The sequence below is a fragment of the Plectropomus leopardus genome, chromosome 14 (genome assembly GCF_026936395.1).
Source record: "Plectropomus leopardus strain MGB_pleo_1.0 chromosome 14, ASM2693639v1, whole genome shotgun sequence".
Classification (NCBI taxonomy): domain Eukaryota; kingdom Metazoa; phylum Chordata; class Actinopteri; order Perciformes; family Serranidae; genus Plectropomus; species Plectropomus leopardus.
The window spans coordinates 33759697-33777634 of NC_142189.1; the positions used below are offsets into that span (position 1 = coordinate 33759697).

At 40.9% G+C, this 17938-nt stretch overlaps 1 protein-coding gene across 3 annotated transcripts in view; it reads left to right on the forward strand.

Annotated features, from left to right (window-relative positions):
- Positions 1-16657, forward strand: part of vrk1 (VRK serine/threonine kinase 1) — a 17693-nt gene extending 1036 nt beyond the window's left edge. For 2 of the 3 annotated variants that reach the window (XM_042501191.2, XM_088087315.1), the window contains exons 2-13: positions 3-162; positions 343-398; positions 1573-1642; positions 2286-2373; positions 4880-4988; positions 6173-6265; positions 7175-7307; positions 8207-8327; positions 8513-8571; positions 10037-10206; positions 15475-15568; positions 16323-16657. In XM_042501191.2, coding sequence (XP_042357125.1) covers positions 3-162; positions 343-398; positions 1573-1642; positions 2286-2373; positions 4880-4988; positions 6173-6265; positions 7175-7307; positions 8207-8327; positions 8513-8571; positions 10037-10206; positions 15475-15568; positions 16323-16486 — 1317 coding nt within the window. In that variant the 3' untranslated portion in view covers positions 16487-16657. The remainder of the gene's footprint in view (positions 1-2; positions 163-342; positions 399-1572; positions 1643-2285; positions 2374-4879; positions 4989-6172; positions 6266-7174; positions 7308-8206; positions 8328-8512; positions 8572-10036; positions 10207-15474; positions 15569-16322) is intronic. The other variant, XM_088087316.1, reaches the window with a different exon arrangement.
- Positions 16658-17938: the final 1281 nt, after the last annotated feature.

Sequence of the window (17938 nt, forward strand, 5' to 3'; positions counted from 1 at the left end):
AGATGCCTCCTAAAGCCAAGGCGGCAGGGAAAGGCAGAGCTCCGGCTAAGAGGAAGCTGGCAGAGGAGTTTCCGCCTGGGGAGGTCCTCACAGACACTGGGAAGAAGGTCTGGAAGCTGGGGGCTCCGATCGGCCAGGGGGGCTTTGGTCTCATATATTTGGGTAAGACCAAACATAATGCCTGAACTCAGAGACTCAAACAACCAACATTTTTAATGCTTTAGGTGTTTCATCTGTTTAAAAGCAACTTTGCACTGTGCAAGATACAATCTGCAAAGTCGACATTACAACTGTTTTATTTTAAATTTAATAAGCGGTGAAATTATTCCTCCTCTTGTCCAGCTGATGAGAATTCTGCAAAATCTGTGGGTGCTGATGCTAGATACGTCATCAAAGTGGTAAGACTCTAAATTACGGAAAACTTACCTCAGATTGTCTTGTGTACATGTTTTTTTTTCCCATATACGTCACATGTGCACTTCCTGGAAAAGCAATATACCGCCTCCCAGAAAAACCCCCAGCTCTGTTCCTTGAGTGCAGCTTAGCTGCCAAATCAGTTTCATAAGTTTCCTCTTTGCAGTAGCTATGATAATACTGCAAAAGACATTTATGTATCTCTAATCACAGTGTGAGTGAACAATCAATACAGTGGGTTAGTATAAGGGCCCAGCAGGTGGTCAGATTGTACTCTGGCAACATAAGGTCAGTCAAAGGATTTTTCAAGTGTTTGATCAAGTTAAACCAGTCTAGCTGTCTTAAAGTCAGAGTGAAAACGGAGGGTTAACACAGCAAACAGTAATCGCATTTGATTAAACTGACAATCTCTTAGTTTAAGCTGCGTTTGAGCTTGGTTGTCACCTGGCCTTTAACTGAAGTCATATAAATTCTATTAAAATGGCTTTTTACAAATTAGATTTACAGCCCGTTCAGGGCTGGGTTTGGCAGTAAGTCGAGTATCAGTGTTACTATATGCATGCGACAACCATCAAAGATATTGCTGTATTATTTATATTCTGGTAGTTGTCCCTGTTAAAATCCCTGTATGTATTTGGTCATTGTTAAGGTTAATGGAGCACATCAAAAGTCAGAACTGCTTCATATTTGCATGTTTCTTGTTGCTAACATCCTATTTGTTACTGTGTGCACTTTAACAGGGCTGTAACTAACTGTTATTTCAATTAGTTATTAATCTGCCAAACATTATTGTCCCAATAATGAAGATGATTTTTAATATGTAAGAAAATAGTCAAAAAAAAAGTCCATCACACATCCAAAATGTCTGAAGTGATGTCTTCACATCAAATGATTTATTTTGTCAAGGCAATGGCCCAAAATTCAAAGATATTCAGTTTACTGTCAAAGAACATTAAGAAGACCAGTACATATTCATTTGAGAAGCTTTAACTAGTAATTTTGTCTGGTTTTTTTTCTGAGGCCCCTGCTAATTTCTAATGCTATCTGCAGAAACACTTCCAGTTTGTGCAGTTTTTACAGACTTTGCAGTGCTATATTTGCTCTAAACATCTGTTCAATCAAATCTAAACAAACACGTGCTGGTTGTTTTGTCCACAGGAGCCCAGTGACAACGGACCACTTTTCTCTGAGCTCAAGTTTTACATGAGAGCGGCTAAGCCTGACCTGAGTAAGCCAACTCATCGTTCCTCATAAACACACATACACACACGCACAAATAGCAAACACCTTGAAGTCTGACATTAAGCTAAACTAAAGTTAGCCTTGTGATCATAACACAGCGTAGTCTCTCACCACCAGGGCAAACAAATAAAAGAAAGCCAACTTTCTTAATTAAAAAAGACAATCTTGTAGCTGAGGCACGGAAGGGCCCTGCAGAGGAAGGGAAGCTTCTGGTGGCAGCGCCATTGGCCCCCAGGCCACAGCTTTGCATTTTATATAATAACAATCCAAATGTCAATCTCCCCTGACAATTAACTGTTATATTACTAAGGAACCAAAGGCTCATATTTTATTCATGCTGGAATCTCACGTTGTTGGTAAATATTTGTCCCAGCAGCAGATTAGCTTGCGGCCGCACTGCCCACCCCCACCCCCCCACCCCCACAGAATTATACTCTTATTACTTTGAGCATCACAGCCATCACCCACTTTCACCAGCTCCAGTTAGCAGTGTGTTCACAGCAGGTTTTAGTAACCAAACTGTCTGTGATTTACATGCTGTGCACTTCAAACATTCAGACACATTATTTGAGAATATTTTTGCTAGAAAAAGTATAACTACCATTTGTGCCAATCCTCTTGTTCTGCAGTTCAGAGCTGGATGAAGTCTCACAAGTTGAAAAGTCTGGGTGTTCCTAGGTACTGGGGCTCAGGTCTGCATGAGAAAGGAGGGAAAAGGTAAGGCTTGGATCAGGACCTCCCATGGGGGAAAATGTATCATTTTTCAGGAGTAGTTTCATCTCACAGCAATTTTAGTCTTATAAAAGACAAAACAATGCCTAATTAAGGATTTTTTTTAGGTGTAAATGAACCTTTTGTAAGACCGGAAGAAATTCCAAATGTACGACGAATTAGTAATTACATTTGACCAACCTTTTGAGAAAGCTGTCATGTATCTATTGCTATTTATTATTACATATGTTAACTCATTGAGTGCCAGCCCTATTACATAATGGAAAGTGACTTGTGCCAGCTTTTCTGGCCATTTTGAGTCATCTTTCAGGACCCACAGAATATTTTGTACAAAGACTCTGAAAACACTAAATAGGTCAAATGAAAGAAGAAACTCTCTTTTTTTGTCATGGAAAAACCCATTTGTTTGCGCCTTGCTCCATTCTTGATTTATCTGAAGTTGAATAGAGGCTAGTTTCATCAAAAAGAGCACTTTTTTTCTAGAAGGCTGAGAAAAATGCATTTTTGTTAAAGGGAGTCTGTCAAGCAAAACAGTGATTTGAATGTTATAATTTTGCCTTCAATGACATAAGAGACATCTGAAAACTGTATTACAAATGTGTGTAAATGTGTAACTATACAAAGTACAGCACAATGCAACAAATCATCAGAACCGGAGTCCTATTGCATTATTTCTACCTGGGGGGGGTGCCACTGACGTATATATACGTCAGTGGCACTCAATGAGTTAAGGGTGGTATCACGGTATACTGCGGAATTTGAAATCCTGGAGGTATGTTTTCAGTACTGTCAAAAATACAGCTACTCCTCTTTACATTAAACTCATTGTATATAGTGCACAGCACGCACCATCAGATGTCAGTCTCCGGTCTCTGCTGGTGGAACAGGCAGATCCTTGACCCTCTCTGTTTTTTGGGGGGCATTTTATGCTGATATTGAATTGACGTAGCTTCGTTGCTGTAGTTTTGAATCACCTCCATACACATCACTCTGCTCTCCGATCCCGGCTACTCCACTTCATGTTTTGATCTACTGTCTTTTGTACTACAACTATGAATCCCAGCAGCCCCCAAATTACACACAGGGAGCGTGAGAGCGCCTTCTTGTGCCAGCCGCTGAAAACACACTTTGACGTATATATACATCAATGGCACTTAAGTGTTGGCTTTTGAATGACGTATATATACGTCAGTGGCACTCAATGAGTTAAGGGTGGTATCACGGTATACTGCGGAATTTGAAATCCTGGAGGTATGTTTTCAGTACTGTCAAAAATACAGCTACTCCTCTTTACATTAAACTCATTGTATATAGTGCACAGCACGCACCATCAGATGTCAGTCTCCGGTCTCTGCTGGTGGAACAGGCAGCTGAGCTTAAAGACACAGAGACTCTTAGTGGTAGAGGTAGATGTTACAGGACAGTAAACAGCCAGCGGCCAGCAGGCAGAGAGAGAGCATGGGAAATACATTAGCTAACGTTAGCTCTACCTGCTAAACTAAGCTAAGCAGGCTAAAAGGTAGCTTGCTGCTGAAATGTTCTGTATCAGAGCCAAGTAACCATACCTGCATCTCAGCAATGTGAGCTTTAACCCTTCTTATTAACACAATTGATAGCATAAGCAACTTTATGCATGTGAATTAAAAATAGAGGGGTATGCAGGCAGCGTAATCCTGGGTAGTCGTTAAGTGTTTGGCCAGAACCACCAAGTCACATTCATCCTGGGCCATTTTTAATTGTTAGTCCAGGACTAAGCTTTAGCTTAGTTTAGCTTAGCAGGTAGAGCTAATGTTACCACAAGTCCTGTAACATCTGTTTTTCACACAATTATTTCCCATTAAACACAGCCCACAGAGGTAAAATACACATAAGAATTCCCCAACCCCAAAAGAGTTTGTAAGGGAAGCTGCCCTTTAGCCTGCTTAGCTTAGTTTAGCAGATAAAACCATTGTCATCACAAATCCTCTAACATCTATTTTTTCTCCACATATTTCTTTCCCATTAAACAGACCCAACAGAGGTTTAATATATATTTTTAGTAATTCCCAATTCAAGCAAATCTGTGCGTGCAGTTGCTGCTTGAATGGCTTTGTAATTGGCATTTTTTTTGTTTTTGTTTTGTTTTTTCTTCATTGGTGGTTTTCTGCACAGCACACTGTAAATGACATCACAGTCAAGAGGTCCTGCTAATTGGTTGTTTGTAGTGTGAATCCTGAAAAAACAAGCTAGTCATCAATCCAGGGACAACACTTACTTGGTGTTATGAGATCATGCATGGGGGATAACGGCAGGTTTTGTACATCTAACTTGGTGAATTGAGGATTTATTTCGACCAAGCAGGAGGTAGGTAAGATATGAAAGTATGAAATATTACATACTGCCCAAGCCTAACATACGTGCTGCTTTTATTTCACAGTTACACCAACAGTTTAGTAACAGAGCTTGTTTAACACTTCAGCAGTACTAAAGAAGTGCTCTGTGTTCCTTTTAGGTACAGGTTCATGGTTATTGACAGGCTCGGCACAGACCTGCAGAAGAAGTTTGAAGAATGTGGAAGGAGGTTCCCCAGAAAACTTGTCCTACAGCTTGGCCTACGACTGGTTGGTTATTTCATGATTAAATGTTTTTAGGTTTTCCACTGAACTGCAGTTAAGTAGCAAACAACAATTGATTTACATGAATGAATCTAACTGGAGGATGGTAGCAGTATTCCTGATCACTAGTCAGTCTGATTATTTTTCTAATGAAATCTAAGCACTGGGCCTTTCATTTACACCTTGTATTATTAAAGGTTTGGGTCTTGGTATGCAAAATATGTGGACAGAGTTAGGAGGGAAGCCATACGGGGTTGTCTTGGTCACAATACACACAAAAGCTGCTTTTACACAGGGATGGTGTTGTAGGGCCGCAGTCCCCCCTTTATACCACTTCTGCACTTTTACACTGAACTAACTGACGGCAGCATCATTACACTCCAGTGTGTGATTATAGACTGCATCGAGGCATCCCGTGATTAAATGGGGCATGGTGTTTAAGACACGAGTGTCCGCCTTTCGAGTAGCATATGTGTCAGCAGTGCTTTCTAAGCAATAACAAAGCCATAACATGCCAACCACATCGTTCACGATCTCTGTTATATGTTACTGCCACCATTCCCGGATAAGAAGTGAGACCACTCTGTCCCCCCTTTCTATGATCAGACGTTATATACAGGGCAGCAAGGCAGCATAATCCTGTGATATTCCCGCCTTGAACAGGCGGTATAAAGCAGCTGAAGGTATCTTTATAGGCTAGTTTTTGTTAACTTTGCTAATTAAGCTAACTAGAGCCAGTGGAGAAGCGTGCTAGAATCAGTGATAGAGCCCAACCAGTCTGTTTGGGCCGATATCAAATATCACTATCTGTGTACTGTATGTCAGCTGCTCAGTAACAGAAAACTGAAGTAAAGTATCCATTACATGACATAGTTCACTTTACCAGGGTGCACTTTTATTTTTACAGTGTAATATGTGTCTTTCATTTTATCAGTAACAGCTTTTTCAAAAGAAAAATTAATACACCTTTTTTTTGGAGGGTGGGGACTGGTTGTTTGTTTATATGTTTTTACTGAATAGAGATGCAAATGTACTGTAATATGCAGGTTCGGCCACCTCCCTCCAGACTTGTCCTGGAAGTTGCATTTGGATGACCATGCATTGTGTGTCTATTTACTCTTGTATTAACACCTTCTTTTTTCTCTCGTTCAATATTTATATTAACAGACATATCAATTTTCCTTGTTTAGCTGGATATTCTGGAGTATATCCATGATCATGAGTATGTGCACGCTGACATAAAGGCATCCAACCTCATGTTGAGCTACAGTGATCCAAACCAGGTCAGTAAAAGTTAAAGCATCCAAAGACTAAAATCATATTGAGTTTGGGGAAAATGAAAAGGAAACACAACATCTAACTGAAACTTAAAGTCACCATTGCATTTGTCAATGTTGGGAAACTGAGGTGCTGCCGTGACCTCAGCTCTGCTCCTTTAAAGCAGGGAGGGGATTGTGTTTTTTGATCATAAAGCACTTGTGCTGCTTCATTAGATTCAATTAAGGCCTGGAGGGGGGAGAGAGAGAGAGAGAGAGAGAGAGAGAGAGAGAGAGAGAGAGAGAGAGAGAGAGAGAGAGAGAGAGAGAGAGAGAGAGAGAGAGAGAGAGAGAGAGAGAGAGAGAGAGAGAGAGAGAGAGAGAGAGAGAGAGAGAGAGTGTGTGTGTGTGTGTGTGTGTGTTTCAAACGGTAAGATTAGATGGCAGCAGCTAAAGGCTTTTTCTAGCAAACAAGGCAGGGGCAAATATTTAATTTGAAGATTAATAATGTATCATTGGTGGCATTATTAAAGAGCTATTTATAAATGACAATTAAAAAATCAGCCCCTCCGGATTTTATTATTAAGTAAGATTGTTTGTTGGCTTTTTTGTTGTTGTTTTTTTTGTAGATGTGCTTTTTAGATGTTCTCCCCTGGAGTCTGTGGGCTGTAGGTCTAGTTTTATTCTTGTGTGTTTCTTTATTAAAGCCAAGAACCACCCGTATGTTTATATAAACACAATACAGACTACATAATAATAATGAGGCTTATGTGGGTGGAATTGCAATTGAAATTTCATAAAGAGCAGAATCATCTGCTCTCTATGCTTTCAGTTTGATTCCTGGAAACATTGGTCATTTTTGTATAAATGTAGAACGTGTGAAATGTTGTCTTGTTCTTAGTCTGTTTGCATGTCTGAATCAGCATCTTTTTGTAGGTTTACTTAGTAGATTATGGGCTGGCATATAGGTACTCACCTGACGGTGTCCTCAAAGAGTACAAGGAAGACCCCAAGAGATGTCACGATGGTACCATCGAGTTCACAAGCATCGATGCCCACAAAGGAGCAAGTATGTACAAGTACACTACCAGTAGTTTTATACCCCCAGATACAACTTTTAAAGACATACTGCCAGCTCTTTACCTCTGTGAAAATACGTTAAAAACTAATTACATAGTGCAACACATAAAGATAACCTGACAGGTGGGATCTGGGAGCTGGAGACTTAAACAGTACCTGTGTCATTTTTCATTTGGGATACTTTTGCCATTAAAGACACTATAAGTTTGGAGCAAAAAGAGAAGGTCACACTGTAATGACAGGACTAGCTACATAGCCAATAACATAGAAATTGTTTCCTGTAGCACACAGCAGGTGTGTCTCCACACATTTAGATAATCTCCCAAGTACATGAAACTGGCCTCCAACTTCTTAATTTGATTTTTTTTAAGAAAATACTGATTGATGATGAATGATTCAACATTTTGGGAAATGCACTCATTGACTTATTTCTTTTTGAGAGTGAGTTGATAAGATCAGAGATAAGATCAGAGATTCTTCGCTGGTTGCCCCTTCACACAGTTAAAAATGGCATTTTTTAACTTTAAATAATGAGAATTTGTAAACAGATAATGTGTGCGGTACATGCTCCCTGCACAGTTAAAACAAGTCTGAAAAAAGCAGAAAAATTGAGATCTAATGGTATAAGCGAGCAGCACTGACCAAATGAAAACCAGGATTCTGTTTCTGCCTGTTCTGTTTCTCTTAACAAATGTTTTCAGAGACATGTTTTAGCTTACTGGGTGGCATTAGATCGTTTGTAAGATAGTAGCATTTTATACTTAGTATTGTTTTTGTGTTCACAACAGGATACAGTGCCTCTCCACATTTAATGCTGTTATTGCTATAAATTAATCAAAGGACTCTCTGACAGTGTTCACTTCTGCTGATGTGTTTATTTGGCTGCAGCTGCGAGTAGGCGGAGCGACCTGGAGATCCTGAGCTACTGCATGGTTCAGTGGCTGTGTGGACGACTGCCCTGGGAGGACAAGCTGCAGGACCCCCTCTACGTCAGAGACTCCAAAATCAGGTGGGAGAGACACCTGCATTCTCTGCACAAATTAGCTCTGACCAAGTTCTCTCAGTAAATGCATGAGGTTATCTGCTGCATCTGGGCAAGCAAGCCTTTGGAATTTGGAACATTCTCTATTTTAAAACAAGTTTACAAGTTTTGCCTTTCAGGGAAATATCATGCTGCTTGTTTTTCCCTCACAGGAGCCAAGACAACGTCTCTGAATTCATGACTAAGTGTTTCTCCTCTCAAGACAAGCCAGGTAAGTAAAAGACAGGGCAAACACAGAGGGAAGTGTGGACTTCTCATGCCCACTGAGAATGGAAAACGAGTAACACCTGACTGGTGTTGCCCCTAATCCATCAGTTTCTCAAACTGCTTAATGACCTAGTAATACAAAAATGTTTGTAGTTTCCAGAGGTGTGTGAATAGGATCATTTTATGATACATTTTCAGGGCCAATATTGGTGGAAAATAGAACAAAAAAAATAAAATTCTTAACTTGTCCAAAGTAGAGAGTCACTCAGGAAGATTTAGAAACCGCAACCAGGATGGAACAGGTCAATCTGATTGTAAACACAGTGATGGACAGAAAGGATAGACTACTGTACAGACGAGGCAGACACAGAAAAGAGAGAGACACCACTGTACGCATCACTGTCAGATGAGGGACCCCCAACAGTTTCAGTGTCAGGTGAGAGAGAGACACTGCATCCCGGAGCTTTAGCAGCAGGTGAGGAAGATTCCGTTAGCTCAATGTGCCTCTGACAGCTTGATCGTGTTTGAGACACTTTATACATCATGAAGTTAAAATGTCCCAACAGTTACTCAATACAGTCATCTGTATCTAGGGTTCTAAAGTTGTCTGTTAAACTAAATTGTGTGTCTGAAATTGTAAGTGTCCACTGTGAAAGATGAGAGACTAATATATATTACTATTACAATGTAGAGTTTCTTGATCATCATAAAGGATTTTAATCATATCGCCTATTCCTTAATACCAAGTACATGATTTTTTTTATTTCTATTCATTCACATCTACTCATCTTCTCTGTCCTTTAAACAGAGACCTACTTGTTTCTCAACAGGGTAGAAGTAACACTCCAGTAACACTCTGCAGTAAACATCTTAGTTTAGACTGTAAATGGCGACTTAAGTGTTGCCATTTTAATGTTGGCACTTTGACCTGCAGGCAGTGTGTGGGTTCAGGCAGAGCAGACAGACATTAAACATCACACCTCCTTCCTTGAGCTCTGCTGAGCACAATCAAGTGTTGCTTACAACTCTGTCAGTGAATGTGTTTGTGACTGTGTGTTGAGTCTGAGGAAAGTCACACCAAACAGAATCAGGATGCTGCAACCAGAGGACAGCATTAGGGTGGTGGCAGTGTTGGAAAAAAAGTCTGTGAGACAAGAAGAGAGAAGTCCAAGTCCAGTCAGTTGTATTCATGTAGTTCTCCATCATAAAACATGGATAAAAGCACTGCATGGGGACAAGGCTTCATAGAGATAACTCAACATGCCACAAAACTAAATGGCGAAATCCAGCGTAAACACAATAAAGAGAAGGAACAATGCAGGACAACACAATGCAACACTAAAACAGACATACCTCACCTGTCCACCTTCCCTGGTACCACTGATGCTGTTGAAGAGGCCAGCAGGTAGTTTGAGGCTTTGAGTTGATGGTGAGGTGGTGTGTTATGCTGTCACTCTGTTGTGTTGCAGATGAGATCCAGAGGTTCATGGAGGAGGTGAAATCGCTGGAATACCTAGACAAACCACCATATGAGAACCTGCGCTCCATCCTGCAGGCCGGGCTGAAGGCCATCCAGGCTAAAGATGATGGCAAGCTGATCTTCTCACCTGTTATTGGAGCTGTTTCATCCCCTGCCAAGGTCAGCACACACATACTAAAACCAACTTTAATGTGAGGAATGACAATGCTTGATTTGAATAATCTGCTTCTTCCCAACTTCATTTTCTTGTGGAGTTTGTAGACAACTAATCAGTATCTGAACCAAGTGGTACCATGGAGCCCCAACAGGCTAGGAGTTAACTATGGCTGGCACTTCAGCTTGGCTGCCTCCAAGGTTTTGACTGTATCAGATGCCGCATGTAGAGATCAGTATATGCCTGATCCTGAAAAGTTTAACTTCATCTGTCATTCAGAAATCATTTAACATGGGCAGTGTTAAAATTGGCAGCTATTTTAGATGTAGTCTTAGTCTATAGATGTAATTGCTAAGACCATGGTCTTTTTCCTAAAACTTCAGGGATATCTGACTTGAAGACAAACTTCTCCCAACATCCTCAAAATTTGGATTAACAACAAGATCTTTTAACAAAAGTATAAAACTCGGCTCAATAATTACTGTCAAGGATCATGGACAAGTTCAAGTCACATTTCCCCCACATACACAACATGCTAACGTTTTTAGCATAAGCCTATGGCATTATACGTTGCATAAATTACCTTAGAGGCTAGCAGACTTTTCCTGTACACATAACAACCAATTTACATTTATTTATGCTTTCTCTTACTCACCTGTGGTTTTGAATGAGTGGATGAATTTCAGCCTGCATGCACGTTTTTCAGTCTAACATCGTTGAATCTGAGCAGCTAATGTTGCGTTGCGTAGTGAGATGCTTGGCATACACATCGTGTTTCCACAGTATGGCTTTTGTTAACATATGACATATGCTCTGTCTGTTGACTCACAGTTTCTCCAAAAACAAAACATTTCCACACTGATGATTTATTCCGGAGTAAATAGCGTTATCCTCATTGTCTTTCTCTTGTCCGCTTCCCATCATCCGCCTGACACTCAGTGACGGTGACACAGAATTTCAAAATAAAGGCACATCTGAAAGAGGAAGATGTGGATCGAAGTTTTCAACTTATATCTATAATACACGATCGATGCTCATTTAATTGATAATCGATGCAGATGGATGGATTGTTACAACCCTACTGCTTAAAGCACATGACATTAGAGACAAGTTGTAATAGAGTGTACTTTCATGTCATCATTGAAGACTCTGATAAGAGCGGTGGGTGTTGTGATTATTATCCAAAAAGCCAAAACAACAACCGTTTAACCATGATGTAATGTTACTGTTTCGCAGTTAGAAATAGTGTTTGTCAAAGATGTACATGTCTACAGCATGTGTACATTGATAGATCCACATTTTAAGATTTATTTGTTTTTCCTCTCTCTCTCTCTCTCTCTCTCTCTCTCTCTCTCTCTCTCTCTCTCTCTCTCTCTCTCTCTCTCTCTCTCTCTCTCTCTCTCTCTCTCTCTCTCTCTCTCTCTGTGTGTGCGTGTGTGCGTGTGTGCGTGCGTGCGTGCATGCATATGGAAGATGCCACTGGGGACATGGCGTTGCCACCCGAAAGGTTACCAGGCCCCGGCACTGGTTATTGTATGTAATTATCCCACCAATCTGTTCACCTCAGCGGGCGCCGTGTGGTGATCATGAGGTAGCAATTGTCAAAATGGAGGCAAAAATGGAAAGAGGGGGAGGGGGGTGAGAGATAGTTAAGGCTGCGAGTGAAGCTTCATTATAGCGGCCCAGGAAGGAGGAGGACGGACCGAGGAGTTGATAGCCTTCATTAAGTGCATGACTCTTTCAGAGGCCACTTTTTCTTTCTCTTTCCTCAGCAGACCCCACAGTCACTAAGATTTCTGTAGAGAAGAAAGAGATTATAAAGTCATAGTTTACAGAAAACGCTGCACAGTATTAGCAGTGATTCTGAGAAACCTTCATCTGTCAAGTCAATTTAATTTAAAGAGCCCATTATCACAAAACATGGTTTTCCTCAGAGGGCTTTACAGTGTACAACATCCCTCTGCCCTTAGACCCTCACATCACCCAAGGAAAAACTCCCGAAAAAGAACCCGTGTAACGGGGGGGCGGGGGGCAATAGATGTCGTAAATAACAAATGAAATACAATCATGGCAAAAAGGAAAGAGAGAGGGGAGGAGGGAGAGAGAGGCACAGCAATAATAGAAACAGATGCATGTCATATTACAATAACGATAGGTGTGAAATTATTAATTGCACTCTATGATGATGTTGAGGGTGATGATAACAGTCTCGTGCATATGTTGATAGGGAGGTGTCTAAAGGCAAAATCACAGCATCACCGCAACCAGGACCAGACCACGATCAGGGCGAGCGGGGGGCACAGTATCAGTACAGCCACAGCACGAGCACAACCAAAGGCAGGGTCACAGCACCAGCACAGCTATCACCACGGTCAGGCACAGTCAAGGTTACGGCCAGGATCCAGGAAAACTAGATCCTGGATCCTGCTCCCGAGAGGCAACAGGATTAGCGTAGTGCAGTTCAACAGACCCAGGCTCCATAATCGCAAGCCCCAGGTAGTGAGAGTACCACATGGCTATCACAGATGTTAGGCTAAGCTAAACTACTGAGGCTAAGCTAAGCTTGCAAACGGCAATGCAGTTAACGGACATGCATGATTTTCCGATGGCGGCATTGAGAGAAGGAAAAGGAGCGTATCAAAGGAAGTCCCCCGGCAGGTTAAACCTATGTCAGCCTAACTATGGGCTGGTCCAGGCAACCTGAGCCAGCCCTAATTATAATTATAATTATATCTGTGTTGACCCCTCTGGTCAAACATGCTGTACAAGCAGAAAAAGTCAGTGTTTCTGTTTGATGCTGTGTGGTTACAACAGCAGAGAACATAATTGGACGTTTTAATGGATTAATATCTGCAAGATCTTGGTGGCTGGTAATATGATAGAGCGATGATTACTGCTGCTCAAACTTGACAAACAGAAGGCTGGAGGCTCCAAAAAGTCAGGTCAGTGTTTGTCTCTTAAGTTCTCTCACCATCAGACGGCACTGCAGGCCCTCAGAGTTTGGACAACTTGCTGCTTCTTGATATTAGTTAAAAACAGTCTACTCATCTATATTATTCATTAATATTATTTTCTACTTTCATTAGGTTATTTTTTAACTAACATCAGTCCTAATCACAAATATCAAATATTTGTTAATTTTTAGAATTTTAACCTTAAGGCTTTTGTCATGATGCCACCATGTTTTTGGATGAAAAAAAAAAAAGGGATATGTCAATGATTAGAAGCGACATCAACTGTGACACTGCATCTCGTGGAAGTAGCATTTATTTTCTCCATATGCCAAATATGGTCAAAATGATGTCATCTGGTGGAAAATAGTAAAAATGATAAATTTCAAGACAAAGGCCCAGAATGACACCAAGAAATAATACAATGCATGTTTCTATGCTTTGATGGCTGTGGGTTGAAAAATGTCAGTTTGAATGGGTTTCAGTGGTGCATTTTTGCACTTAACAGTCTGAATGTAAAAATGTTGTTTACACTGTGTATTTTAGACTTGTTGTTGGAGCTGAGCTGGAAATTCCAAGATTAAACAACACATCCAAAATGATCAAAAAATGAAGAACGCAAAGTGCCTAAGATGCACCAAACAGTCCCTAAGGGGTAAAGATATTAAACAAATATTAAAATGACTGTGACATTGTTAGGGTGGGAATGTAAAACCCTGTTGTTCAGGATCTGAGCAAGCAGTTCTGGGAGGTTTGGAGAACCAAAATGAGCACAACAGTCGACAAACTTGGATCAGAGCTCTGCGTTTAACTATCTTTAAGCATCAATACAAATCAAGCACACGGCTTCATCATTCACAAACAAGAAACTCACTGACATGGAGGAGAGATCCCCAGCCCACATACATAAAGGCCAAATGTGCCCAAACAATGGCTTTAAATACTACTAGGTTGCACCATTACTGTGAGGACTGAGGTGAAAACAAACTATTGAAGGTGCTACATCAATCCTTTAAAGGATGCCTTTAAAATGTACAATAACTCCACACACACAAATTAGGCTAGAGTTAATATAACAGGCTAACAGGAAAGGAAATACAAAAGAAACCCTACTTATACCTCCCCCCTCCCAGGGTCCCACTTGGTACAATCCACATCACCAAATCCTGGTGGAGCAAGGGGAATTTATGTGCGCACGTTCATGAGAGCACCAGCCTCAACCAGGAAGTGGACCTCAACAAAGAAACAATGATTAGAAATCACAACAAACAACAAAACATACTAAATAAAGCAAATGTATTTATAAACCAAACTGGATCCTAAGCTTAGCTGACACAAAGATGCCACATAACTGGAACAAATAACTCAACTGAACTCAAATAAAAGGAACTTTTCACCTGACTGGTGAGGGAGTGGCTGGTGCTCCCTCACAGATGTATGTTAGATAGATTTAAGTCTCTTTTGGCTGTTTTGTCTTATTTCCATAAACTTTTGGACTGTTGATTATTCAAGACATATCCTGCTCAGCTACTGTAATAGACATTGAAAATAATGAGACGTTAGAGCCAACGGGTCTGAACAATAGGCACAGCAACAAATGTGACCCTCAGCTGGGTAACTCATTTAAAGTAACATCTACATATATCCATGCTCACCCCACCTCCAGTTGCCATTAGGCCTTGGACCAAGATGAAGCGACTGCCCGGGTGGGTCATGAAATGAAAGTCATTATTTAAGAAGGCTGCAAACATAAGGCTTCAGTTCTGAAATAAAAGAATACTTATAATCAGACCATGAGGGCATCTTCATCTCATAACATATGAGATGAAGAGCTGCAGACAGCGGGTTCTTACTGCACCAACACAAACAGCTCACCTCCAGCAGGTAAACTTCTTTTGCCTGCTAGAGGTAAAAGACACACCTTCAAGCAGGTAGTCCTGTTAGAATGGAGACACAAATCCCTGCAAACTGGGCTCACAGGCCAGGCCAAACCAAACCAAACCAAGCCAGCACATGACTTTTGAGAAGTAGTAGAAGTGACATGTTGTGTCTGTCTATGGATCGCCTCCACTCTGTTTCAGAACTATGGACAGCGTGGCACCTACACACACAATCCCAACCTTGCACACGGAAAACAGCGCTGTCATGGCTCTGAAACAACAGCTAAGCAAGAAGCAGTGTATCCCAGCCAATGTTTTTGTTTGGACCAATAAAACCTGGACAGAGAGGGAGAAAACCACAACAGACACCCCATGTGGCGATGGGTCAAGGTGTCATCAACAAGTTAATGTCCCCTCTCTTTACATTCTTCTCTTCTTTCAGAAGACCACCAAGAGAAAGAAAGCAGCAGATGAAGCCGAAGACAGTGAGGCTGATGGAGAGCCCATCAAGAAAAAGAGAGTCACAAAGAAAAAAGGTCAGTCTTTTCTGTTTATGATCACATATCTCTGAGGCATTTTCCACTGCAGGAGACACTCTGCTCAATTTGTTGCTGAGGTATACTGTACTGTCTGTGGCTTCCTGTCATTCTTGCTTGGTCAAACAGATGTGATTGATTACCATAACAAACTTAACAGTGACCAACATTGTACAGCTGCATACGCATTGACTGGATAACCTACAATATGGTGGCGTTAGAGGAAAAGTCAGAGGATCACCACAGTCATCAGGATTCATCCTCTGCACAACACACATCTGTGTATGTCTGTTTCACAGGAATCCATCCAAAAGTTGAGATATTTCAGTCTGGACCAAAGTGACAAAAAATAGAATGACCGAAACGTGAATGATATGAAATGTATGCAAGAAGCTTCCCCTCACACCTTTTATGTTGAGTGTCCGCCCTGTACTTTTATCATATGCAGTGCTGGAGATGTTTTGAGCAGTGTTGAGTGAAATGTCAGATGGATGTTTCATTCGGGCAAACGACAAAGACAAAGAGTCTTTTTCTCACAGAAAAAAGCTTGAGAACAAGAGTGCAGAAGGGTGTTACACTGTGGTGGCTGCAGGCTAAACATGCCCAGCTGCATGAAATAAGTTGAGACAGAAGTGAAAGATACAAATAAAAGACACAAATAATAGCAAGCAATGGCAAATAATTGAATATAAAGAAGGAAGGGGGCTGCTTGATGCTGCTTTAGTGCTTAACCATGATGAATGTCCTCCTACAGAAGTGAATGGAGTGAAGAAAAGTCCCAAAAAACCTCCCACACTGAGGAAGGTACCCAGCACTGGAAAAGGTGACTCCAAATCCAGACTGGTGGAGATGAGCACCCAGACATCACCCGGACTTGCCCAGAGAGCCAGAGGCAGACCCAAAAAAATCCGTGCGTAAAGCATCCACCCGTCTACACTCCTCCTTCCATTCCCCCGTCTCAGCTCTGCTTCTGAAGAGTCACTCTTAAAAGTTTATATTGTTTCTACTGTTACTCAGTGCAAGATGTTGATGTTTGACTGTATTTAGTTGTAGCCAGATCCATTGTAATAAAGAGGAAATTAAACTGTCCCTCTTTCTTTGGTTTTAATTAAACGTTTCAGGGTTGTTGGCCAGGGTGCGATGGAGGAAAATGTCCCATTTATTAACTTTTTACAACCTTTCATTCTCAGGCCACGTTTAGATGAGAACGGCCCTATTAAAAACAGAAAAGTCTTTCATTTGCATTAAAAAAAAAAAATCCACATTCATATGATAACATTGTAAAAACCATTCTTGTGTACAAGGATCCACAAAAACAACCAAAATTGCTGTAGTATGCATGCCAGGCCAATAGCTGGTGGTGTAACTTTGAAATGACGCACCATAGAAGAACACCATATGCACGTGAAAAGTGCGGCCGTGACGACACCGTTCTCACAGGATCTGTGCATTGCCAGTTTAAGAGGCAACAGAAGGGGTGGCGTTTTCAAAAAATCACACTGGAGCCCAGTTTGAAAAGCTTTTCAGTTTTTTCAGGCCCCCACAACACTGTTGTGTAAGCAAAAGGTCAAACATTTTAGTCATGAGCTGTTGTGTAAATGGCTCCTTGGTGTTATCATGACGTAGGTCTTTGAGGATAATTCAGTAATTATTCTTATTATAAAATCAGGAAGGAAACACAGAGAACACCTTTTCCAGACTGTTGCCAGAGTCTTCATTAACAGCATATTGTTAATGTGAGAAATCCAAAAGAATAATTCGGCCTCTTTTTAAAAAAGGTTGAATCAAACCAGTCCATGGATCCACTGGGGGAACTGGAAAGACTGGAGGAGCAGGATTAGGAAAGTGCCTCCCAAACTGAGTCCAAGTAGCCAGTTGCTGTAGTTTTATGGAGCGTCTACCCATAATATAGGCCTAAGTGAAATTTGATATTCATTTTTTGATGAGCGATGTAAACATGTCTTCAGTTACTCCAATGAGGAGAAGGAGCTGTCACCTGTCCTCTGTCTGCTCATGACATAATTCAAGTTTTAGGAATGTTACCACACATGCTTGGGCATGTACTGCAATTGGGTGTCGATTTAGCTACAACTCCTGCATGACTCCCTTTATATGAATTTGCTTTTAAGTGTGTTTTGCTTACATTTCAGTTTACGTCATGATGTTTGGAAAAATGCAGTTTATAATGCCACCACGCTGACAGTTCACCCTCTGTTAGTCATTTAGAAGTTGTGAGTAATAGCTTTATTATCAGTTAACTATTTCCTGATGCTTTGCTGATCTGTTATTAAACAGGTACATAACACTGATAAAAACAACTTTGAAGTTGGCGGGTTATGAAGAATCCCTTAAACTGATGTTTATTTTTGT